At 40.2% G+C, this 26387-nt stretch overlaps 2 protein-coding genes and 1 long non-coding RNA gene across 4 annotated transcripts in view; 2 read left to right on the forward strand and 1 right to left on the reverse strand.

The window, feature by feature from the left end:
* Nucleotides 1-22: 22 nt before the first annotated feature.
* Nucleotides 23-10873, forward strand: LOC138964262 (phosducin-like protein). The gene is made up of 8 exons (XM_070336168.1): nt 23-139; nt 3305-3494; nt 5142-5267; nt 6456-6583; nt 6952-7054; nt 7584-7697; nt 8575-8699; nt 9947-10873. Exons 2-8 carry the CDS (start codon nt 3315-3317, stop codon nt 10065-10067), a joined length of 897 nt encoding a protein of 298 aa, XP_070192269.1. The 5' UTR covers nt 23-139; nt 3305-3314; the 3' UTR covers nt 10068-10873.
* Nucleotides 10874-12296: 1423 nt separating this feature from the next.
* LOC138964265 (uncharacterized) lies at nt 12297-12844 on the forward strand. Its single transcript, XR_011455062.1, has 2 exons — nt 12297-12745; nt 12793-12844. It is a non-coding gene; the product is annotated as an uncharacterized lncRNA (long non-coding RNA).
* LOC138964263 (LHFPL tetraspan subfamily member 3 protein-like) overlaps nt 12522-26387 on the reverse strand; it is an 18209-nt gene continuing 4343 nt past the window's right edge. Inside the window, exons 3-5 of one of the 2 annotated variants that reach the window (XM_070336170.1) lie at nt 21869-22102; nt 20991-21008; nt 13459-13599 (exon numbers count right to left, since the gene is read on the reverse strand). In XM_070336170.1, the coding sequence (XP_070192271.1) occupies nt 20995-21008; nt 21869-22102 (248 nt within the window). In that variant the 3' untranslated portion in view covers nt 13459-13599; nt 20991-20994. Of the gene's footprint in view, nt 13600-20990; nt 21009-21868; nt 22103-26387 lie in introns of both variants that reach the window. The other variant, XM_070336169.1, reaches the window with a different exon arrangement.

Consider the following 26387-nt stretch of genomic DNA (forward strand, 5'->3'; position numbering starts at 1 on the left):
TTAACAATTTCTTGCGGCTATATCTTGAAAAGCATTTTGTGAGTGCTGACTCTGCATGAAAGACAAAGGCCGACAATCAAAAGCTTGTTTCCGTCTGCTAATTTGCGTCCGGAATTTTCCTTCTGAAAGCGAAATCAGGGTAGGTGCATTTAAAAAAAAAAAGTGAATTTGCTAGTTTTGCGGGTATGTAGTGTTGAAGTTCGATTACTGCACTGCATGTATAATTTCTTGCTTTTTCGTATGCATATTTTTTTGATTTTCTCTCTCTCTCTCTCTCTCTCTCTCTCTCTCTCTCTCTCTCTCTGGTGTTTGATTGTGAAATGTGTGTTACCAGAACGTATTACGTGATACCAGATGCAGCAGAAACAGCTTCGGAGGACATGCGACGGGACATGCTCTCCCTACGGGGAGGGTAGCAGGTGAACTGGGTCCGCTTCAATGCCTCCAGACTAATTCCTGACCCCTTATTGCCTTAACGTGCTGGTCGCATGATTCGACCCAGAAGACAAACAGCAGACTACGTTGGTAGCAACCCCATAGACAATTACATAAAAAAACAACGACAGGTGTTTCGCTGTACCACGCTGCAACACCGAACAATACAGACAGTCGTTCTTCCCACTGGTTGAAAAAGATGTTAAACACCAAATAAAGAAAGAAAGAAAGTTCTTCCCACGATCCACAATAGAGTGGAATCACCTGGACGACGTAGTTGTCCACTCAGCCTCTACTGAGGCATTCAAGTCGGCGCTAACAACCAGCCGCCGCTAGACGACGACGACGCTGCGCACACCCACCCGTCGCGCCAAAGCCAGCAATCTGGATGCTAGCGACGTACCCTACAGATACAGATACAGATACAGAAGAAGAAACTGAGCAACTAACCACGGATCTACATGACTATGTGCGGATTATACGAACATTCCTTGAGACTGGAGAAAGACTGTGAATGTGGCTGCCTTAATCAGTTAATGTCGACTAAATAGCAGCGTCATTATCCGGCAACGCGATCGAACACATTGACATTGGTCACAGACTAAAGACACTTTCGACTTGGATGTGACCAAGTGGAAAATAATTGAAGGGGTTGGTTTCCACCCTTTTTTGTACCGTACTTTTGTCGCGCGTGAATTCTGTAACTTCCCCATTGCAAGGGGCCGACGGCCTATAAGCAATTACACTTTCGTATTCGTACTTGTATTATGTGTCGATCACCTGTCTTGTTATGGGCCGGAGGCCTAACAAATAAAAATTTCCGACTTCCGACTTTTCTCTCTCTGTCTCTTTCTCTTGACTCTTAAATTTAATCAAATTTGAAATGTCAAACAGAATGAGGCAGAGCGATGTTAAGATATCAAATAACCAAAGGGAAGTAATCGCTCTATGCATACGACATGTGTAATAGAGTAAGCGAGAGTTGCACGGAACCTTATCTCCTGGCACCTGAGAGAATAACAAGCATTGAAATGAACAAAGTCGCTTGTTCATTTCAATGCTTGTTATTCTCTCAGGTGCCAGGAGAAAAGGTTCCGTACAACTCTCGCTTACTCTATTACACATGTCGTATGCATTGAGCGATTACTTCCCTTTGGTTATTTGACAAATTTGAAATGCTTGTAGTTATGATACACGGTCTCATAGAGAGCTTTAATTACACGTTAAATTCAGTGCCATACTTTGGTTCTTGACGTTTTTTTCTGAGTCAGAGCTGGTAAGATAATGGATTGGCTGAGATTGAGAGGATAAAAGTCTAATATATATAATTCAATATATATATATATTGATAATAATCATAGTAGTAAATGTAATACTAATACTTAACTTTATTCTATTCTGCAGCCACCATCAGTAAAATCCTAAAATAATGAGTGGAAGTGGAACAAGAACAGATGATCAATACCATTACAATAAATCATGGTGATACGAGGGCCACTCATTATGTTTTGCAACCTGGGTTTTCTAACACTTACAGCAAATCTGTCTACTCCAGTTTTTGGAAGAATCACTCCTCAGCTTGTACACATTGTACCATCCTCTTAAACCAGCTGTCCATGACACCCCAACAGGTTGATTGGGGTATGTCAAAATTAACGCCCTCGGGAATGCTCGGGCATCTTCAGTGTTCTGGAACTGCTTTCCCTTCAACTGCCTCTTGACAGAAGGGTACAAAATCCAGTCACAGGGGTCTTAGGCGTGTGAATATGGTAGGTAGGTGACAAGCTGAATATCATTGGCGCCTAGAAAGTCAAGAGTTACGGCTGATGTGTGTGTGCTGGGGTTTTCGTGATGGAGCAGTAGACCATGGACACACGGTCGGGGACGTTGTGTGCAACATACCAGCAAGAAATTAGGCAAGCAGTGGCTGACATACCAGTCAGCAATATCGGTTGTCTCTCCTCAAGTGATATGGTGGCAACGTGGCCGGATTTTGCAAAGAAATACACTAGTATTATTTGTTAGGAAGCACTGGAGTTTCTTTTGAATTTTACAGGTGGGTTCTCATCTAGGAAGACCCACACTGCCAACCGTTGCTTCATCTTTGGGTCCTATTGGCTTTCCCATGTTTAGTCTTCTGTGACAATGTCCCAAACGCGAGGAAACCTTCTTTCGTCAAATGTTCATAGCATATGGATGCACCAGTCCACCCTACCCCTCTTTTGCTCTTCACTAAGGTTATGGGGCACCCAACGGTCACAACGTTTCCTTACGCCACAGCAGCCGTGAAAACTATAAGTGAGACTTCTCGATTAAATCTTTATTCTATCATGTATTTCAGCGTATATCATTTTTGGGTCCTTCTCAATCAGGGACTCTACCCTAGAGACGTTTTCTGGGGTAACGATTGTTGCCATTTGACCACAACAGTCAACGTTTTTTAACGTCCACGCGCCAGAAATGAACTCTCTGAACCACCTGAAAACAGTGGCGTTCGGTGGAGATTGATTTCCAAAACAGTATTTTAAACTTAAAAAGCACCCTTGAAATTAGTTTCTCTGGCAGTAGCCATAAATAGGTCATAGCTCGAAAATCTCTTCGCGAAAGGTTAACACTGCTGGCAGGAGACCCATCACCCTTACTGGACATTTTATCGCATTGAATGAAAACGGTTGCACGGAATCAAGAATTTTTGTTGTCACAAGTCTTCCCAAAACTGGTCTTTGATGTAATGAAAAAGGCAAAGTAGTGACTTTATTAGTTTGCCCAGGTTGCAAAATATAATGAGTCCCCCTCGTATCTTCCTCATCTTTTAATGTGTCTCACTGTCTGTCATTGTATTGCAGATTGTTTTGACTTTTATTTTCAGAAACCACAAAATGGCTGTCAGCATGGATGACAAGCTTCTGGGCGAAAAGGCACACTACTACTGCAGCAGCAGTGAGGACGAAGCAGAGCCTGATGAAGATGACAAAGATGAAAGTGATGAAGCAGCAAAACAACCAGAACCAGAAATTGAACCTCCCACCGTGGAACCATACAGTGGCAGTTGTACAAATGTAACTGTTCTTTTTAATTTGTTCAGATTATCTCTAAGTTTTGAACAACATGGTGCACATATTTACTTTAGTATTTACATTGATTTATTTTACTTTTTCATTTTACAGATTATCTTTAAGTTTAAGTTTTGAACAACATGGTGCACATATTTAGTACTAGAGGAATACCCGGCTTCGCTGGGTGAATCGCGAGACAGAGTATGCAGCGTGGCGGTTCGCCGGCTTAGACCACGTGTTGAAAATTTTCATCCACCAGTTTGTGCCCCGGGTCCACCTGAATATGCCCACCAAATTTGATGCAGAATATTTACGATGGGAGGGGTAGTATATATTAGTGGAAATATTTTTAAGATGGGAGGGATTTTGTACACGAATTGCAATACTTAGATGTACTACCTGTGCAGAAAAGCGCTGCTTTTGTGTGGCGGAAGTAAAAGAAGTGAAGAAGTAGAGCCGAACAAAAAAGTGTTTATTTTCGTATCGCGAAACAGAGTATTTATTCACCGCGGTTCACTGCAACGCAAACACACACACACACACACACACCACACACACACACACACACACACACACACACACACACACACACACACACACACACACACACACACACACACACACACACACAGAGAAGCCGTATATATATAGAGATATAGAGATAGATGACAGTGGCTTTTTCGCGTGGATATAAATAGATTCGACCTTTGCACTTTTACAGTGAGGACAACGGGTGCAAGGAAAGCGTTCTGGACAGTGACCTAAAAATAGTAACGGGAATATCTGAAGCTGCTTGTCATACCGTAGCATTCTGATCAGTCATCGCTCAACGGCTATCGCCAGTTATCTCAGAGAATGAGCCATACTCATTTTGATCAGTAGCTGTGATCGGAAGATCAAACTTCAGAGTTTGAAAAAGCTCTTTCTCATTCAGTATTCTTGCAAATACCGTACGGGATTGACGCCACACAAAGGAAGGGAGATAAACGCGCAAAACACTGGAGAAGATAAGGAAGAGTTACTGGGAATGGATCTACTGGATCTACAGAAAAACCAAAATTGGTTCACCGCGCCGCGCTTAGAGCACGTGTTGAAAATTTTCATCGACCAGATTGTGTACGGGGTCTACCTGAATATGCCCACCAAATTTGAAGCAGATCCATCGAGAACTTTGGCCGTGCATCGCGAACACACACACAAGCCGTATATATAGATTTATTACATTGCATTTTAAAAAGAAACCTTGGGGCAAACTCCTATATTTACAGTTGTCCCATAGATATAGCCTTACTTGCTAAGAAAATTATTTCTATTTCAACACTGACTGATTCTGGAGATTGCTTACATCTTTTTTTTACAGCAACTATTGGTGATTTTTAGTTTGTTTGAATAGTTTGGTTTTCATTAATATTGCTTATTATTTGTTTCATGCCATAACACTACAGTACTACTAAAGTAGATCAGTAGTGGAAGTATGTCAGAGGGAACAGATTAAATCTTGTAGTTTTTACCTCAAGATCGGTTTACTTCTGTAATCAGTGAATTCATTTCACTCAAAATACACCAGTTTTCTGTTAGAGTACATGTTAGAAACCTTGGATCGGTAACTCTTCCTTGGAATCATCATCAACACATTCTGTTTGCTTTCAGACCGGACCAAAAGGCGTGATCAAAGACTGGCGTGAATTCAAGAAACTGGAGACAGAAAAACGTCAAATGCAAGAAAGAGAGCGACAATCATTAGCAAAAAAGCTGACTCTGACTTGTCGCTCACATGTAAGTACAGTAGTACCTGCCATATCCGGTCACCGATTAGTCATTGCAAAGGTGACCGCAAATATCAGGTGGCCGTTCATTACAGGCCCCCTCCTCCTCCAAAAACCCCCAAAAAACACGATCAAGTTTTCATGAAGAAAAGAAAGCGATCATCCACGAGCCGCCGATTCATTGTCTCTGTTAGTTTTGCTTTCGTTTATACATCTTAATTATTTGCGTGTTTAACTCGATCGTCCTGGCTAAGCTATTGTTTCGTATGTTTCTATGTGTGTTGTTTGGATTATTATATATGTATTTGAGTGTCAGATAAACAAGTGTTTCAAACTCACATCAGCTGTGATCGATCAATCCGGAAGTGACTGCCGTAAATGTATGCGCTTGTCTGTATTTACAGTTTGCGCATGCCGCTCCTGTCGAGTAAGAGGGGCACCTTAGGGCAAAAATCAGTGACCGTTGACCGCGTCAGACAGGTTAACGGCCATTAAGAGTCAATTATAGAAGGAAAACTCATTAGTCATGGGAAAGCTGGCCGCTCCGGGCAGGTTCACGACCACGAAAGGGCCGGAAATGGAAGGGACTACTGTATATAGGACTCCCAGAGTAAACAGTAGGAAATCCATACTTATTGTATTCCACACTTAGTGTCAGATTTTTCGAAGAAATCAGTACTATCCCAGTGTTGTTCTCGGGCCTGGGTTTTTCGTTACTGACGCATACCTTTTTGATCAGTCACATTCCAATAGCTTGGACATGCTTGAAGTCTTCTGGCTGAACATTTTTTGTAGCTAGCACATTTGGATCTATACATCCACTGTATTGCAATGCACGCCCAACTGACCTATTGTCCTCTCAGTCTGGGAACAATACTGCTATCCAGTTGACATTGAGTAATTGCTATGAAGTGTCCACTCACACCACTGAAGACTAACTAGGAGAACTAATTTTGTGTGTGTGTGTGTGAACAGAGCTGTACTCAAAGAAAAAGATATTAATCTGTTTGTTCAAATTTCTTTCTTTGTTTTGTGTGTGTGCATCTACGTGTAAAAATTAGTTAACTACTCTGATGCTAAAATTACAAGATGCACAAGTATTCAATTCTGAGCGTGCATGTCTTAGGATGCGCGTGTATAATATATGTGCGTGGTTGGGGTGTGCATCTTTTTAAATGTTCACTGTTTATGTTTGCAGCTAAATGATGAGGAAGAGCAGAAGGCAGATGAGAAATTTCTGGAGCAACTTGGAGAACTTGAAGACGAATTCATAAAAGAATATCGTCTCCAGAGGATTGAGGAGATGCGGAAGGCATTGGAAAAAGTGTATGTGTTTATATTTTATTTTCTTAAAGATAGGCTACTTTCCATGGTATGTGTTTGTATGTATGATTCATTTTTAAGCTAAACTCTATACATTGTACTGGAAGGAATAATAACGATAATGAATTATGAAGTAAGTGCAAATGTTAAAAGAGAACATTGTGAGTTTCATGTTGATGGTACAGGAAATGGTTTTTACAGCAAATTTGTCTCTGTGTTTTCATTTCATGTACATGTGAAAGTACAGTAATTCAAAATTCTTATCTCGGAATGGCCATGCTAATGCTGTCTCTGATAGGTTTATGAACTGCCAAAAGAAAGAGAAGGTCTTGCAGTTTCTTTGTTTGACTTTCCGTGTTGTGTTTGCACAGACCCCAGTTTGGCAAAGTTGTGAGGCTGAGCGGCGACAACTTCATTCAAGAAATTGACAAGGAGAGACCATGTGTCACAATTATCGTCCATATTTACGAAGATGTGAGTAGATTGTATGTGTCTCATTTTTAGGAGATAAAAGGCAAACAGCAGGATGTGCTTTGTGGTAATATTGCCACACAATATAATGGAACTCGTCTTCTGAGCCCCCACCCTCTATTTTAGACTTGCACCCTTAAACCTTGATTTTTCAGATTTTCCATTCATAACCTCTGTAAATTATCTACCCTCCTTTTAAGACTCCCTCCCTATTTAAGGCATGGTTTTCTTACATTTTTTGTGGTCTTATAACGCAGGAACCATGGTATCGGTATTTCAAAAGGACAAAAAAATGAACAACAGTATGCAGAGCATCAGTCTTTTCCATGTGTGTGTGCTTAGATGAGTGCAAGCATTTTCACTCAATCACTTAATGGAGGAGGGGAAGGTGGTATTGGTCTAGGTTATTATTGTTGCATAAATCAAGATCAGACAGGAAAGTCTATCTGCGCGTGCCAATTTTACTCTTCAGGGGGAATAACTCCTTGTTGAACACACACAAATGTCCACTGTAACTTTTTTCCCTTTGCAGAAGGTGGACGCTTGTGAAGCCATGAATGGATGTCTGATGTGTCTTGCAAGAGAGTACCCCACTGTCAAGTTCTGCAAAATCACCGCTACAGATGCCAAGCTCAGCTCTCACTTTGTAAGTTTGCATTCAGTTCTGTTGCTTGCAATGTGGCTAAACTGGGTTTTTTTCAAGTCTGATTTCAGTTCTGAATGTGGTTGAACTTTTTTTGTAAGTCTGATTTCAGTTCTGTTGCTTAAAAAGTGGCTGAGCTGGTTGGAGCATAACTGCAGCTATTCATTTCGTTCTATTTCCTCTTTTATTTTATCCTTTCTCTTCTGTGTCTACAACCAGTGTTAGTCTTTCGGATGAGACGAAAAACCGAGGTCCCTTCGTGTACACTATATTGGGGTGTGCACGTTAAAGATCCCACGATTGACAAAAGGGTCTTTCCTGGCAAAATTGTATAGGCATAGATAAAAATGTCCATCAAATACCCGTGTGACTTGGAATAAAGGCCGCGAAAGGTGAACATTCGCCTAACAGGCTTGAGGTTTGCTGGTCGATGTGAATGCGTGATATATTGTGTAAAAAATTCCATCTCACACGGCATAAAGCGCTTTGAACTTCGGATAAGGCGCTATATAAATAAAGAGAATATGAATATGAATGGAGTAGAACATTTGAGTATTAAGTACATGTGTATTTAAACTTTGATTAACAAACTTCCAGCCTTAGGAACGTTTCTTCCTCCAAAGACGTAGTACTGCTGCCTACATCAGAACATGGCGGGATTATTAAAAATGGCCATACACACATGTAATCTTCCCATTTTAATGACAGAGTCGCCTTCTCTGTATAAGGTATATTGAGTGTAAAGCATGGCTCTGCTCAACAACAGCAACAAACGTTTCTTGGTTTTTGCAGGTGGATTTTGTCTGTGTGTTAGTGGGTATGCATGTGTTTCTGACAAAAGGTGTTATGAGTGTGACACGACTGTATTTTTTTCCTGCAGACAGTAGCGGGTGTACCAGCATTGTTGATCTACAAGAATGGAGAGCTGATCGGCAACTTCTTGCAGCTTTCCAAGGAGTTTGGGGATGACTTCTATGCCACAGATGTTGAAAGCTTCCTGGAAGAGTAAGTTCTGATTGTTGTTGAATGTATGCGGTTATACTGTAGAACTAAAGTGGCTGAACATATCAAAGTCAAACAGTCTGCAAGAATGAGGTGTGTTTCTGTGAAAATAATTACATGTATGTTTGAAGAAGCTAGTCATTGTAGAAATGGTAATGCTAGTCACAAATGACACTGGTTGCAACAAAAAAAGAAGCCAACTTATTGCAATCTTCTAAACAAATTGAGCAGGCAAGAACCGCTGTTCATTCTGAGAGAGAAGAACAATGATAACTCTCAGTGTAATACAGTGAAACACCTTTTAAAGACTTTCTTCTTTAAGACTTACCACCTCAGAAGACCTTGCTTTTTCAGATTGTCTATTCATAACCTCTGTAAATAATATAAACAAACGGGCGGGGATGTAGCTCAGTCGGTAGCACGCTGGATTTGTATCCAGTTGGCCGCTGTCAGCGTGAGTTCGTCCCCACGTTCGGCGAGAGATTTATTTCTCAGTCAACTTTGCGTGCAGACTCTCCTCGGTGTCCGAACACCCCCCCATGTGTACACGCAAGCACAAGACCAAGTGCGCACGAAAAAAGATCCTGTAATCCATGTCAGAGTTCGGTGGGTTATAGAAACACGAAAATACCCAGCATGCTTCCTCCGAAAACGGCGTATGGCTGCCTAAATGGCGGGGTAAAAAACGGTCATACACGTAAAATTCTACTCGTGCAAAAAACACGAGTGTACATGGGAGTTTCAGCCCACGAACCCAGAAGAAGATATAAACAAAATGTACCTCCATTTTAAAACTCATTCCTTTTCCAGATCTGACTTCACAGATGTTTGAAGGTCACAAAAGGGAGGTTCCTAAACTTTATTCGTTTCTCAACTTCAAAAAGAGGAAGGTGTGGTCGGCTGAATTGAAATAGGAAAACCTTACCACACTAGACCCAAAGTTAAGAGTACAATTAAACATGATCAGCATAGAGTGGAGGCAGGGTGCCCGAGGGTTTCAAGAGTTAAATGTATTGTTGATCTACAGTAATTTCAATACCATAGGGTTAAGTATGTTTACTACATTCAAAATGTGTTTGTATGCTTTTACAGTGTGAAAGTTTGTGTTAAGTGTGTGTGTGTACATGTAATTTTGAGCGTTTGTACATACCTTTATTTGTGTGTCTGTCCATTTGTCTGTCTGGGTGTGTTTATCATCTGTGGCCAGATGTATACCGTAACTCTAACTACATGTTTTACTCTTCCTCTAGGCACGGTCTGTTGCCATCGAAAACGGGCATGCCTGTGATCCGTGACAAGACGACCGGGGAAATGCGCACCACTTTACCACAGGACGAGGAAGACAGTGGCAGCGACTTTGATGTCGATTAAATTCACACTCTGACTATTTAAGTCACTTAAGTGTTCATCTTTCAGTCACGTTACATGTTGTAACAGTGTTTTCCCATACTAAGCACTGCCACTTTATGTTTCGTGAAGAAGTTTTACTTTTAGCCCATTTCATCTTGTTGGAGATACAGTTACTGATATGTATGGACAATGGCAATACTCAACAAGTATCATGTTTGAATCAAGCTGTACTGCATCATACATTGTGCAATAGTGAAGTGTAGGATTTTACAATGTATATTTCCATAGGTTTTGAGGATGTGAAATATCTCATTTTATCATTTGTGTCTTGTGTGTAAGCTTCACAAAATTGTCACCAACACTGGTCCATTACTATTTATATGGACTGGCTTTGTGCTACTTTTTGCTCATAAATGCAGGGCTAACACCTTTCCGGTTCTCGTCGGAAATGCGGTGTTTTTTTTACTTTTAAAACTGGAAAATCCGTTTTTTTAAAGTAAAACTTTGTTCTTTGTCCCTACAAGATAATAAAAAAAAAAGCCTCAGCTTCTGGGGGGCGCCGCCGTGGACCCTGGCCTCTCAGGTTTTTCACTTTTTTTTTACTGTTAGCCCTGTAAATGTGTTGTTGTCATCTTTTTAACTTATTTAATAGCAGAGCAAGGTTGAGCCTTAATGGTATGTGTGACATGGAAAAACTCTGAAGTCAAAACAGATGTATGCTGTGTGTGTGTGTGAGAGAGAGGTGGTGTGGATTCCAGGAATCAAATGTTAAACTTCAATGTTGTCAGCACTTGTATGCTTTACAATAAAACCATGTGTACATCTTATACTGGTTGTGTTGTTGGTCTGATTTTGTTGTTCATGTATGTTTTCTGTGTCTATACCTCTGTCTGTCTTTCTCTTCTTCTTTGTTCATGGGCTGAAACTCCCACCATCTTTTACGTGTATGGCCGTTTTTACCCCGCCATTCAGGCAGCCATACACCACTTTTGGGGGGGAAGCATGCTGGGTATTTCACTTTTTTTTCTGAGACGCTCACAGCTCACGTGTATTTATGCCATCAGACTGTCATTTTGACACTGCAATTCTGCACCAAGGGTTATTTTGGCATTACATACAGTGTGTCTCAAATTAAAAACAAACAAGTCGCGTAAGGCGAAAATACAACATTTAGTCAAGCTCAGTCGAACTCACAGAATGAAACTGAACGCACTGCATTTTTTCACAATGACCGTAGTCTGCCGCTTGTGCAAAACGGAGTGAAACTGACGAGCCTGTTCAGCGCTGTTGTGGTTTCGCTGTGCTGCATAGCACGCTTTTCTGTACCTCTCTTCGTTTTAACTTTCTGAGCGTGTTTTTAATCCAAACATATCATATCTATATGTTTTTGGAATCAGGAACCGACAAGGAATAAGACGGAATTGTTTTTAAATCGATTTCGGAAATTTAATTTTGATCATAATTTTTGACTCACATGCGAAGCAAAAGTGAGTCTATGTACTCACCCGAGTCGTCCGTCCGTCCGTCCGTCCGTCCGTCCGGACGTCCGTCCGTCCGTCCGGACGTCCGTCCGTCCGTCCGGAAAACTTTAACGTTGGATATTTCTTGGACACTATTCAGTCTATCAGTACCAAATTTGGCAAGATGGTGTATGATGACAAGGCCCCAAAAAACATACATAGCATCTTGACCTTGCTTCAAGGTCAAGGTCGCAGGGGCCATAAATGTTGCCTAAAAAACAGCTATTTTTCATATTTTTCCCATTTTCTCTGAAGTTTTTGAGATTCAATACCTCACCTATATATGATATATAGGGCAAAGTAAGCCCCATCTTTTGATACCAGTTTGGTTTACCTTGCTTCAAGGTCAAGGTCACAGGAGCTCTTCAAAGTTGGATTGTATACATATTTTGAAGTGACCTTGACCCTGAACTATGGAAGATAACTGTTTCAAACTTAAAAATTATGTGGGGCACATGTTATGCTTTCATCATGAGACACATTCGGTCACATATGATCAAGGTCAAGGTCACTTTGACCCTTATGAAATGTGACCAAAATAAGGTAGTGAACCACTAAAAGTGACCATATCTCATGGTAGAAAGAGCCAATAAGCACCATTGTACTTCCTATGTCTTGAATTAACAGCTTTGTGTTGCATGACCTTGGATGACCTGGTCAAGGTCACATGTATTTTGGTAGGAAAAATGTGTAAAGCATGTGAGTCGTATGGGCTTTGCCCTTCTTGTTATATTTTTAATTTTCAGAGCTTGTGTTTAACACACATACACCACGACCCTCGTCTCGATTCCCCCCTCTATGTTAAAACATTTAGTCAAAACTTGACTAAATGTAAAAATGAAAAGAGTGACGGTTCTGAAATATTGGTGTGTTCACATTTGTATAAAATTATGTTTCTGAAGAAATTGTAGATTCTCATGGATTATCATTACATACCCAACGACTCAACAAAACCTCAATATACATACTTGTTTTATTCAAAATCAATAGGGAAAATACATTTTTCTAGCACCCTGCTTTACAACTATGCATACACAGAATCTACAGAGGAAGTTGAACACAAGAGAAAACATATGTTCTGCTCTTTTGGGTATGAAAATGCAAAAGCTAAGAGTAAGAACATTTACATTCTTTCAATTTGATAGGTAAAAAAAAAAAATCTGTTGAAAAAGCATTCAGGTTTCAATTTGATAGGTAAAAAAAGAATATGTTGAAAAAGTATTCAGGTATATTAATTGTATGCATAAATAAAATATCACCATATTAATTTTGACAGTACATTTGAGACATCTTTTTCAGTTAGCAAAACAAAAACAATGCTTATGTACAATAACACATCCCTTGTGAAAAATCACAATGATGATGGAGAAATTCTACATGGACTCGGAAATAGCTGAGAAATGAATTCGAATAACACTCTCCCACACACACTCGCAGAAGCATGCTCACACAGAAACACACACATACACATGCACAAACATTATTTTAGAGAATGCAGTCAAAGGTAGGATCAAGCTATACATAAATGTACAAACAGTTGCATAATTGTTTCATTTACAAGCATTTTAAAACTAATATTTACACTTGATTCTACACATGCAGCAAGAACATAGCATGAACAGTTAACTTTCTTTTAAGTTTTTGTTTCTGGATGTTGCAGCTGGTTTTAACACAATGGTTTCCCATAAAATGTTCTTGCAAGAAAACCACTTGAAAATATCAGGGACAAATGGTGCCAAACATAAATAACGATTTGTTAACTTTACTGGGCCAAATCAATCATTTCAATTTGCTTTAAAAAGCCGGTGGAAGGGGCCGATTTTCTCCTGGAGGAAGGGGAAGATACTGGCATTATTTTGAAAGGTTGGGAAGAAAGCTGTATGAGATTTAAATGGCACGGATGGAAGAGGATCGTTTGGACTTTTCGGTGTGGTGAGAGTACTCGGAGAAATGGTCCTCGGACAGTGCAGGGTGGCCGGACCTCTTGGACATGGTGTCGCTATGGAAACCGTTGTGGATCTCACCGTGGTGAACTGCAAGAGATCATAAAAAGATAAGAGTAAACAAGAGGCGAAGCCTTCAAGGTTCCCGTAAGAAATCGACAAACAGTAACACAAACTCATTCACTCCGTCACACATACACACACACAGTAAGCATAGGGGACACGGTGCAAGAGTGGGAGACACTAGATCTGTCTGTCTGTAGCTAAGCCTTTCGGCCGGTGCAACACAACATTTTTACTCCGCAAAAATTTTACTCCGGAGTAAATATTTCGTACGAAATTCTTACTCCGAGTACACCTTTCGTACGAGAAAAGAACTCCCCAAAGTACGAAATAATTACTCCCTCAACGAAATTTGTACCCCCCGGTTTTTTTTTACATCCAGTAAAAATCTCGTACGCAAAATTGGGATGCGGGCGAAGGGATAATGCCAATATTTGATCTCGCGCAAACAAATGTCGCAATACCCCTCCCCCGACCCCTTCCACCCCCCAAACTAACAAGGGACAGGGGAGTCAAAGTTTGGTACACCTGGCCGCGGCCGCGTGGGCAGTTTAATTGCTCGTGTTAGGTTGGAGTAATGTATTCGTTTTTTATTCGTCAGAGGAGTAACATTTGTGTACAAAATTTTACTCGGAACACACCTGTTGTGGGGAGTTATTTTCTCGTGTTATGGGGGAGTACTTTTTTCGTAAAGGGAGTAACATTTTCGTACGAAATTTTTACTCCGGAGTAAAAATCTCGTGGGAGTAATTTTCTCGTGTTACACCGGGACACGCCTGCCGAGATCGACACTGTGCTAGCGGCTTTCGACAGCGCTTCCTCGCGCACACACTGGAAACACGCTGTGCAGATCAACCTGTAGGAAATCTTCTTTATTTATTTTTCTGGAGCTACGAAACCGAACAATTCAAGCAGTATGTAAGAAATGTTAAGTCCTTTGTACTGGAAACTTGCATTCTCCCAGTAAGGTAATATATTGTACTACGTTGCAAGCCCCTGGAGCAAATTTTTGATTAGTGCTTTTGTGAACAAGAAACAATTGACAAGTGGCTCTATCCCATCTCCCCCTTAGCTCCGCCGCGATATAACCTTGAATGGTTGAAAACGACGTTAAACACCAAATAAATAAAGAAAGAAAGAACCGAACAATGAGAAATCGTCTTCCGAGTCCCCGAATCGGCGAACTGCAGCTCGGTGAGAACTGTATCTATACCACAATCCTTCACGCGATCTGACCTAACCTTGACCCCTGACCTGGTCTACATACCACACACGGCACAAACCAGTCACCAGTTTTTACCCCCCCCCCCCCCCCCAAAAAAAAAAAAACCACCACCCATTTTCTTTGGATACACTCTTTAACTGCATACGTGCCGACGAAATGTTGATCATTGCTTCAATACTTTGAAGCTGTTGCTTGGATAATAACCAGGTAAAATGAGTATTTCTGTGTTTAGTCAAATGTTAAAGTTTCTACCACAGACATACACACATACGCACGCACGCACAGACAGACAAAGTTACGATCGCATAGGCTACACTTACGTGAGCCAAAAATAAATCATTTGTTAATCAATTGAAAAGAGAATGTGATTTTTGTTTATAAGCTTTGTTTCTGTCAGGATGGTTGGTCGTTCAACACCGAATGACATTTAAACCACATATGCAAACGACTGAAATCATAAAGTATGCTTATCAACCACCCCACCCAAGGGCATTATACTTAAACACAACTTGAGTCTATCACCTACATGAAAGAATTGTGAATAACTAACTCACTATCATTGGACACAGCCTCAGTGATACAAATCTTGCTTCTAAAACGGGGCAGCTATATAGATGTAACTTGTAAGGCAACTCCACTAAATTGTAAGCCCTGTTGTCAAACAGTAAAACCAAGTGTGTAAACAACGTAATTTCAGACACACAGGATTGAGTTTCGTGGGTGTTTTATTTCTTCTTTCTCGTTTTTCCATTAAATCTCTACCTTAAATTTGTACAATAATTCACACCTGTCTTATTACAGGTGACTGTCACATGCCGCTTTAAACGAAAAAGTAGGCATTTTGGGCCCAACAACCCCTCCCCCATCTCTCTCTCTCTCTCTCTCTCTCTCTCTCTCTCTCTCTCTCTCTCTCTCTCTCTCTCTCTCTCTCTCTCTCTCTCTCTCAGTCTCTCTCTCTCTCTCTCTCTCTCCAGGAAGCAGCCTCTGGAACTCTTCCGGACGCCCTGCGGCAATCCACCAATACGGATTCTTTTAGAACCAAATATTCTTTCCATTTAATGAACTCTCAGTATGAACAAATAAACTTGATTGGTATGTTCTCTTTGTATACAGTTGTTCATTTTCGGAATTATGGTTTATCTGTGACAAAATCACGAAGATTTGGCTCTGTAATACATTGTTTTGCTGACCTAATGTATTGATGCAAAGTATCCTTACTTTGCGTTTATCTTTATTGCTTTACACCCAGTTTTGAACTCTACCTTATGATCTACAATGCTTCTAGATATGTTCTATTAATGATGTTTTTATGTAACCTTTTTTCCCTAGTCATAGTTATAGTAAATTAGTTTAGTCCCTCTTTAGGGCGAGGGCCAGATGCAAACAAGAAGGGCAAAGCCCATACGACTCACATGCTTGACCTTGACCTTTACATGACCTTGACCATCAGGGTCAAGGTCAAATAACTAAACCTAGCAATGACATCATACACTAAGAACTGCTTTACACATTTTTCCTACCAAAATACATGTGACCTTGATCCAAGGTCATGCAACACAAAGCTGTTAATTCAAGACATAGGAAGTACAATGGTGCTTATTGGCTCTTTCTACCATGAGATATGGTCACTTTTAGTGGTTCACTACCTTATTTTGGTCACATTTCATAAGGGTCAAAGTGACCTTGACCTTGTTCATATGTGACCAAATGTGTCTCATGATGAAAGCATAACATGTGCCCCACATAATTTGTAAGTTTGAAACAGTTATCTTCCATAGTTCAGGGTCAAGGTCACTTCAAAATATGTATACAATCCAACTTTGAAGAGCTCCTGTGACCTTGACCTTGAAGCAAGGTAAACCAAACTGGTATCAAAAGATGGGGCTTACTTTGCCCTATATATCATATATAGGTGAGGTATTGAATCTCAAAAACTTCAGAGAAAATGGGGAAAATGTGAAAATAGCTGTTTTTTAGACAACATTTATGGCCCCTGCGACCTTGACCTTGAAGCAAGGTCAAGATGCTATGTATGTTTTTTGGGGCCTTGTCATCATACACCATCTTGCCAAATTTGGTACTGATAGACTGAATAGTGTCCAAGAAATATCCAACGTTAAAGTTTTCCGGACGGACGTCCGGACGGACGGACGACTCGGGTGAGTACATAGACTCACTTTTGCTTCGCATGTGAGTCAAAAAGCATATCTATGCTTATTCTTGTCACCCTCGAAAAATAAAGATATCTCTCTCTCTCTCTCTCTCTCTCTCTCTCTCTCTCTCTCTCTCTCTCTCTCTCTCTCTCTCTCTCTCTCTCTCTCTCTCCTTCAAAGAAATGTATATGCTGTTTCTCTTGGAAACAAGTAAATAATTATGTGATAATAATACATCATTGCTTGATATTCATAATGCATTTTGAATGTCTTTTTAACTGTTTGACATGTTAATTATATACATTGTATTGTAATTAACTTAATTTTTATTTCTTCTTGTTATTAATCGAGTTACCCTCAATGGGCGAGGGCCGGACGAAAAAAAGCATGTATATTTTGCTTATTCTGTTACCCTCGATAAATAAATAAAGTTCAAAGTTCTCTCTCTCTCACTCACTCACTCACTCACTCACTCACTCACTCACTCACTCACTCACTCACACACACACACACACACACACACACACACACACACACACACACACTCACTCACTCACTCACTCACTCACTCTCACTCAGTCACTCACTCACTCACTCACTCTCTCACACTCACTCACACACACACACACAGACACACACACACACACACACACACACACACACACACACAGAAAAACGAAAGGTAATGGGTGGGGGATGGAGAGAGGAAAGGGGGAGAGGATTTTTCCACAGTGACACACCAAAGAAGAGGGTAACCTTTCCGACTGTTTGCACACGAAAAGCAGGCGGGTTTGAATCCGCGGTGACTCACGTAGGAACCTCAAACACAGGCGTCCCTAAGGATGGAGACCATAGGTCTTGCAATACCGTGGCACCCACCAGTGTAAAACCTCAAAACACTATAAGAAAACGAGGTTTTAAATGGCAGAAAGCCTGCAAATGGAGGCAAATTTACAGGAGGTTACGCACACGTACACAAAGATCTGAAATTTAAGCAAGATCTGAAAAGTAGGAATTTTGTTTGGAGGAGGGGGGGGGGGGGGTGGTGGGGATTCTTGAAAGAGGGGTTCCACTGTACTAAGGGTGTTTTGCTCACATAACGAACTGTTCTGGCCTCTCCTTTACTTTCGTCTAAATGAAACTTGTTTTACAATGCTCTTCGCCAAGCAAATAATACGACCACATTAGACTGAGTCGTTTACAGAACAAGAAGGGCAAAGCCCATACGACTCACATGCTTGACCTTGACACTAAACCTAGCAATGACATCATACACTAAGAACTGTTTTACACATTTTTCGTACCAAAATACATGTCATGCAAGGTCATGCAACACAAAGCTGTTAATTCAAGACATAGGAAGTACAATGGTGCTTATTGGCTCTTTCTACCATGAGATATGGTCACTTTTAGTGGTTCACTACCTTATTTTGGTCACATTTCATAAGGGTCAAAGTGACCTTGACCTTGATCATATGTGACCAAATGTGTCTCATGATGAAAGCATAACATGTGCCCCACATAATTTTTAAGTTTGAAACAGTTATCTTCCATAGTTCAGGGTCAAGGTCACTTCAAAATATGTATACAATCCAACTTTGAAGAGCTCCTGTGACCTTGACCTTGAAGCAAGGTAAACCAAACTGGTATCAAAAGATGGGGCTTACTTTGCCCTATATATCATATATAGGTGAGGTATTCAATCTCAAAAACTTCAGAGAAAATGGGAAAAATGTGAAAAATAGCTGTTTTTTAGACAACATTTATGGCCCCTGCGACCTTGACCTTGAAGCAAGGTCAAGATGCTATGTATGTTTTTTGGGGCCTTGTCATCATACACCATCTTGCCAAATTTGGTACTGATAGACTGAATAGTGTCCAAGAAATATCCAACGTTAAAGTTTTCCGGACGGCCGGACGGCCGGACGGACGTCCGGACGGGGGGGACGGACGGACGGACGGACGACTCGGGTGAGTACATAGACTCACTTTTGCTTCGCATGTGAGTCAAAAATGGAAGCGCAATTAGGGCTTCTAAAACTTTTTTTAACTCGGAGAAAACCAGGTCTTCACAGGGAGGGAGACTAGTCTTAAAATGGGGTACATTTTACAGATGTTGTGAAAGTCTGAAAAAGTAGGATCCTAAAAAAGGAGAACGTGGTCGAGGGTGGGGGTACGTCTTAAAATGGGATTCCACTGTATTCCCAGCGAATTGTGAGCAGTCTGTTACCATCTAAAGCCTTTGTACCCCGCAGCAGAAAGACCTTTAGATGTGCTCACAAGAAGCATACTCTCAAGAAGTATACTTCAATCTCAAAACAGACCTATTCTCCCAAATGACTTTTCTTTCACATAAAAGTACTTTCAAATTGATAAACTGCATGGGAATTTTTTTTTTAAACAGTCACACAACAAAGCAACCGTCAGAAGAAAACAAACCAAACCAAAACATTTCACAGAGAATTACACTGAAGGGCTGTACACACACAAAATGCGATTCTTGACGGGTCTCCTCTTACCCGAATAAATTCAAACCAACACAAAAACCCACCTCTCCAAACATCAAGGAGACACGAACAAAAAGACAAAGGTAATACAACACAATGCTTTAGAGTTTTAAGATCCCGCCTAAGGCTGTTTGATTAAAACAATTAATGTAGGCTTAAAATTCGTGTCAGACAACACAAGACAAATACGTTGTTTTGCACATAAACTCAAACTTTGAGTCAAAGGAATATTTCCTCCAAGGAATAGCCAGTACACGTTTAAGACACTCATTATTGTTTGTAATGTGCGTACGTGCGTGCGTGTGTTGTTATATATGAATAATTGTGTGTTGTTTGCTTGTTTGGTGTCTCTTCTTTTTTTTTATCAAGCATTTAATCAGCGACTAACTCAAGTTCTCGAAAGAGTCACAAAACTGATTTGACGAAATTCATCAACCAATTTTTAACTGCTATTCCAAAACCAGAGCGAACTAAGAAAGTTATATATAAACATTATCTTAAAGCAGTTAGTTCTAAATGTAAGTTAAAATTGAATTTTAAACGAGAACCCTTAAAAAGAAAGCTTGGTACAAAAGTATTAAGGCAGGAACAAATTCGCAAAATATATGCCCGAAAAGCAGATGTTACGATAATGAAACGCTGCCAACGGAAAAATGTGTAAATTACGCTGTTTGTGTACGTGTGTAAATGTATGAACAATTTCTTGTCTACAAAGAATAGTTGAAACATAAAAACATATGTTTGGAAACGAAATGGTTAGTATAAGACTTCACAAAAGGCAGGTAAGAAATGTGTACAAGGTAAAAGTTAAGGAAGGAGAAAATGTGATAACTCTACTTCAGTAGTAACTGATTTACAAAAAGAAGTCTGCACAAACAAACACTAACAAAGGGGGGTAAGTAATTAACAGAATACACAGAAGAGAAGATATTTTTAAATAGAAAAAAAAAGACTTCACTGAAGATGGAAGGATTTTACATAAATGTTAGGTATTTTCGTATCAGATGGGATTTTTTTTAATGAGCATTCCTTGGTAAACACAGTGTCTTTTGTGTCATGAACAAAATCAAAGATGTCTATGATCTTCCAAGCAATCTATGATGACACAAAAATCAATAATCGTCACACATTTTGATCTTTTCATCTTTAGTTATTTCACTTTTTTATCTCCACATACTTCACTTTTTCCATCTTCAGATATTTTACTCTGTTCGTCTTCCCATTATTTCATTCTTTTAATCTGTACAAATTTCACTTTTTTCATCATCACATATTTCTCATTGTTCTCATTTTACCTTCTTATGCAGCTCTCCATTTGTTAGAATCACCTGTTTTCGTCTCAATTTTGATCAACAACATAAAGTTTAGGTTTACTTTTCAAGCACCATACAAAAAGGAATGCTCATTTTCTCGTGTCACAAGGTCAGGTTATATACACAAGAGGGTTAGGAAGTAGGTTAACAATGCTATACAAAAAATCAAATGAAAAATGAAGAACGGTTGAACTGTGGCTTAAAACCTCTTGATACCTACCACTTTACTTTTTGGAAACTGCAAAAGTTAACACACAATCAATACACACTTTGTTAATGTAAAACATTCAATGTGAAACAAAATAAATCAGGCTTAAATTCAAACGTGAAGGCCAGTAATATTTCAGTACAATTAGTATAAAACTCAGCATCACGATTCATCTCATTAATGCGTATATCACTATCATTAACAACAAATAAGAAATACAAACTTTTGAATTTTCCCTCCTTTAAGCCAGAATAGCACTTGTCTGCTTGTATAAGAAAATGCACAGAAGAATGTACAACTTCTGTTGTAGTTTTTGTTTAATTCTACTTCTTGTTGAGAGAAAATTGAATTATATACACACCCAACTCACTCCCTCCGTCAGTATCCCCATCTACCCTTCCACCCCAACTCGGCCATCTCTTATTAATCCCTTCTTGTTTCAAATATGTTCTCCTTCATCCTCCTTCCCTCGCCTCCTTCCCCCGCCCCTCACACCCCAGCTAAAGCCCTTTCAAACTCTGCTTGTTTCAAATCCCTGCTCTCCTCTCTTCTCAACTTCAGTATCTATCCCCTAATGAGATGAACTTATCAACCTTTACACAGGGTAAGTCTCGTATATGTAGACTTTAGATCCTGAAAGTTTCGAAGCAATCCATTCAGTCATTGCCGAAATACAGCGCTTTTTGTCATGGTACCCCTCAAAAAGGTTGCAAAAACACTCTCGCTTTCTACTGCTCATGCGCTCCACGCCTGCATTAGTAGAAATGACATAACACGAGAGATACCCAAGATAGCAAAACAAAATAACCTGTTCTGGATAGAAAACTGATTTTGCTTTCTTCTCGTATGTCAAAGTTGCCAAACGACAGTCTGTGGGGCTATATTTTTACCTTTCTCGGCCTTGTAGATCTCGGGCAGAAGCCTGGCCTGTTTGGCAGCCAGCACGAAGGCCAAGACAGCCAGGATGATGGCGTCGAAGATGAGGACGATGGCGAGGATGTAGGCCCAGCGGAGGCCGCACAAGCCGATGTCGTATTTGCCCGCGTCGTACCCGCACACCCGTCGCACCGCAGGGCTGTCCCAGCCGCTGGGGAAGATGGTACAGCCCAGGAACATGCACAGAGCTGCACATTTTGACCCAAACAAATATGAATATCAGGGTTGGATCAAAGGGGGGGGGGGGGGTGCTCCCTCCGACAAATGTACCCCCTTTTTTTTTATCAAGGAGAGACCCAGAATACCCCCTTTAAATGGTCAGTTTCAACAGTATCAAGTCAAATTGACCCTTGTTGTTTATGGAATGGCCAATAGATTTGCTAGTACATGTACACATGTTATTTGCTCATTCTAAGAAGAAGAGAGATATGGTTGCCAGACTCAGATTCAACGTCGAATGAAGGTTTTTGTTGTTGTTGAGTGTGTGTGTGTGTGTGTGTGGGGGGGGTAATGACGGTAATTGTGTCAGAGCAGTTGTTTCAGATGACGAATTAGTGGATTTTTCACCGAGTTTGCGGTGTGTGGGAGTCTGCAGAGCGATGTAAGTTGAGACAAAACAGAAAGTGTCATTTACCAACATAATCATTTTTCCAACATTAAACCATCTATAATAAACAGCTAACGCCTTCGTGGCCACGCTAGAAAAGGCTATAAATCTAAAAACGCGTATTTTTCGGGGTAGAGTATGACGTGGAAAAAACCCACACCAGCCATTGCAATTCGAAGTCCTGTTTTACGTTTAAAAGGACACACATTTTGAGGACAGAAAGTGACTGGATGCAAACTCTTTGCCAGGCGAGTCAGGTACAAGACTGTTTGCACACTGTGGGGCAAATGGGAATACCTGTGAACCTTGCAACGTTACTGGAGGTTTGAATTCCTCAACACTTTTCAGTATCACACGGGTACTGAGATTTTAGCAAGCTCTGGAGACGAATTCTGAAATATATTCTTGAAGATTTTCGTAAGATGTAATTATGCTTGTCAGTCTCCTTTTGTGAGGTGTTTTTCTCGTGTTGATTTTTGTTCTGTTCCTTTATCTCTCGTTCTGTATGTCAGCCCCGTCTGATAAGTTTTGTTCATTCATATTTACCTCTCTCTCTCTCTCTCTCTATTGATTAGTTCAGCTTCAAAAGTCTTTTCTGTCTGTCTGTGTCTCTCTCCTTTTCACTTTTTGTGTTGTTCTTGTTGATGTTCACACATCCCCCCCCACCCCCACCCCCATCTCCCACCCCCATCTTTTTGTCCTTCCTCGATCTCTTCTTGTATGTACGTTTCGATCGATCGATCGATCGATCGATCGATCGATCGATCGATCGATCTCTCTCTCTCTCTCTCTCTCTCTCTCTCTCTCTCTCTCTCTCTCTCTCTCTCTCTCTCTCTCTCTCTTTCTCTCTCCTTCCCTCCCCCTCCCTCTCTCTCTCTCTCTCTCTCTCTCTCTCTCTCTCTCTCTCTCTCTCTCTCTCTCTCTCGCTCTGTCTGTCTTTCTCTCTCTCTCTGGTTTCTTTCACTCACTTTGAACGACCAACTAAAAACAAACAAGTGAGACACACCAAGTAAAATCAAGTACATGTTTTTCACATTGGTGTCAACCGCGCGCCCGAGCCTGTACTGGTGATAGTCCGTAATGGCCATGTTTAACCTTTGTGGCGTATGCATGTGAATTGGGGGGTAGCGATCACACGCTGACACAATGCAACATCGTTAAATATGACACGGTTCAAACAAATCATTAATCAGAAAATAGATAGAGGGGAAAATACAAAGGAGACCTGGGGGGGGGGGGGGGGGGGTCTGTGGACTAAATTGAATCAATTTCAAACAAAATATTAAGATGTGACACCAAAAAGTGTGTGTGTCGGGGGTGGGTGGATGGGGAAGGTGGCGGTAGTGGAGCGGGGAGTGCTGTGTACGAAGTATAGAGTCGAGAACGAAAAGGGCGAACAGGGGGCAATGGAGGTTTAAAACAAGTCGCGTAAGGCGAAAATACAACATTTAGTCAAGCTGTCGAACTCACAGAATGAAACTGAACGCAATGCAATTTTTCAGCAAGACCGTATACTCGTAGCATCGTCAGTCCACCGCTCGTGACAAAGGCAGTGAAATTGACAAGAAGAGCGGGGTAGTAGTTGCGCTGAGAAGGATAGCACGCTTTTCTGTACCTCTCTTCGTTTTAACTTTCTGAGCGTGTTTTTAATCCAAACATATCATATCTATATGTTTTTGGAATCAGGAACCGACAAGGAATAAGATGAAAGTGTTTTTAAATCGATTTCGGAAATTTGATTTTGATATTGATAAGGATAAGGATAAGGATAAGGATAAGGATAAGATTTTATATAGTCCATGAGGGTAACCTCACAGAAATTCGGGCTGCTTTCTCCCTGGGGAAAGCGAGCTGCCATACAGTATTTTTATATGTTTAATTTTCAGACCTTGTTTTTAATCCAAATATAACATATTTATATGTTTTTGGAATCAGGAAATGATGAAGAATAAGATAAACGTAAATTTGGATCGTTTTATAAAAAAATAATTTTAATTACAATTTTCAGATTTTGAATGACCAAAGTCATGAATTAATTTTTAAGCCACCAAGCTGAAATGCAATACCAAACCCCGGCCTTCGTCGAAGATTGCTTGGCCAAAATTTCAATCAATTTGATTGAAAAATGAGGGTGTGACAGTGCCGCCTCAACTTTTACAAAAAGCCGGATATGATTTCATCAAAGACATTTATCGAAAAAAAGAAAAAAATGTCCGGGGATGTCATACCCAGGAACTCTCATGTCAAATTTCATAAAGATCGGTCCAGTAGTTTACTCTCAATCGCTCTACGCACACACACGCACGCACACACACACAAGTCACACATACACCACACCCTCGTCTCGATTCCCCCCTCTACGTTAAAACATTTAGTCAAAACTTGACTAAATGTAAACAAGTCGCGTAAGGCGAAAATACAATATTTAGTCAAGTAGCTGTCGAACTCACAGAATGAAACTGAACGCAACGCCATTTTACTCGTAGTATCGTCAGGCCACCGCTCATGGCAAAGGCAGTGAAATTGACAAGAAGAGCGGGGTAGTAGTTGCGCTAAGAAGGATAGCACGCTTTTCTGTACCTCTCTTTGTTTTAACTTTCTGAGCGTGTTTTTAATCCAAACATATCATATCTATATGTTTTTGGAATCAGGAACCGACAAGGAATAAGATGAAAGTGTTTTTAAATTGATTTGGACAATTTAATTTTGATAATAATTTTTATATATTTAATTTTCAGAGCTTGTTTTTAATCCGAATATAACATATTTATATGTTTTTGGAATCAGCAAATGATGGAGAATAAGATAAACGTAAATTTGGAGCGTTTTATAAATTTTTAATTTTTTTTACAATTTTCCGATTTTTAATGACCAAAGTCATTAATTAATTTTTAAGCCACCAAGCTGAAATGCAATACCGAACCCCGGGCTTCGTCGAAGATTACTTGACCAAAATTTCAACCAATTTGGTTGAAAAATGAGGGCGTGACAGTGCCGCCTCAACTTTCACGAAAAGCCGGATATGACGTCATCAAAGACATTTATCAAAAAAATGAAAAAAACGTTCGGGGATTTCATACCCAGGAACTCTCATGTCAAATTTCATAAAGATCGGTCCAGTAGTTTAGTCTGAATCGCTCTACACACACACACAGACACACACACACACACACACATACACCACGACCCTCGTCTCGATTCCCCCCTCTACGTTAAAATATTTAGTCAAAACTTGACTAAATATAAAAAACAAGTCGCGTAAGGCGAAAATACAATATTTAGTCAAGTAGCTGTCGAACTCACAGAATGAAACTGAACGCAATGCCATTTTTCAGCAAGACCGTATACTCGTAGCATCGTCAGTCCACCGCTCATGGCAAAGGCAGTGAAATTGACAAGAAGAGCGGGGTAGTAGTTGCGCTAAGAAGGATAGCACGCTTTTCTGTACCTCTCTTTGTTTTAACTTTCTGAGCGTGTTTTTAATCCAAACATATCATATCTATATGTTTTTGGAATCAGGAACCGACAAGGAATAAGATGAAAGTGTTTTTAAATTGATTTCGACAATTTCATTTTGATAATAATTTTTATATATTTAATTTTCAGAGCTTGTTTTTAATCCGAATATAACATATTTATATGTTTTTGGAATCCGCAAATGATGGAGAATAAGATAAACGTAAATTTGGATCGTTTTATAAATTTTTATTTTTTTTTTACAATTTTCAGATTTTTAATGACCAAAGTCATAAATTAATTTTTAAGCCACCAAGCTGAAATGCAATACCGAAGTCCGGGCTTCGTCGAAGATTACTTGACCAAAATTTCAACCAATTTGGTTGAAAAATGAGGGCGTGACAGTGCCG

This window comes from Littorina saxatilis, linkage group LG4, assembly GCF_037325665.1.
Source record: "Littorina saxatilis isolate snail1 linkage group LG4, US_GU_Lsax_2.0, whole genome shotgun sequence".
In the NCBI taxonomy this organism is placed as follows: Eukaryota; Metazoa; Mollusca; class Gastropoda; order Littorinimorpha; family Littorinidae; genus Littorina; species Littorina saxatilis.

Bases quoted from the DNA above. Each gene is read 5' to 3' on its own strand.
- LOC138964262 (XM_070336168.1), top strand. From the start codon at position 3,315: ATGGCTGTCAGCATGGATGACAAGCTTCTGGGCGAAAAGGCACACTAC. The intron at 5,268-6,455 runs GTAAGTACAGTA...TTATGTTTGCAG, and splicing joins CTCTGACTTGTCGCTCACAT to CTAAATGATGAGGAAGAGCA. The intron at 8,700-9,946 runs GTAAGTTCTGAT...CTCTTCCTCTAG, and splicing joins GTTGAAAGCTTCCTGGAAGA to GCACGGTCTGTTGCCATCGA.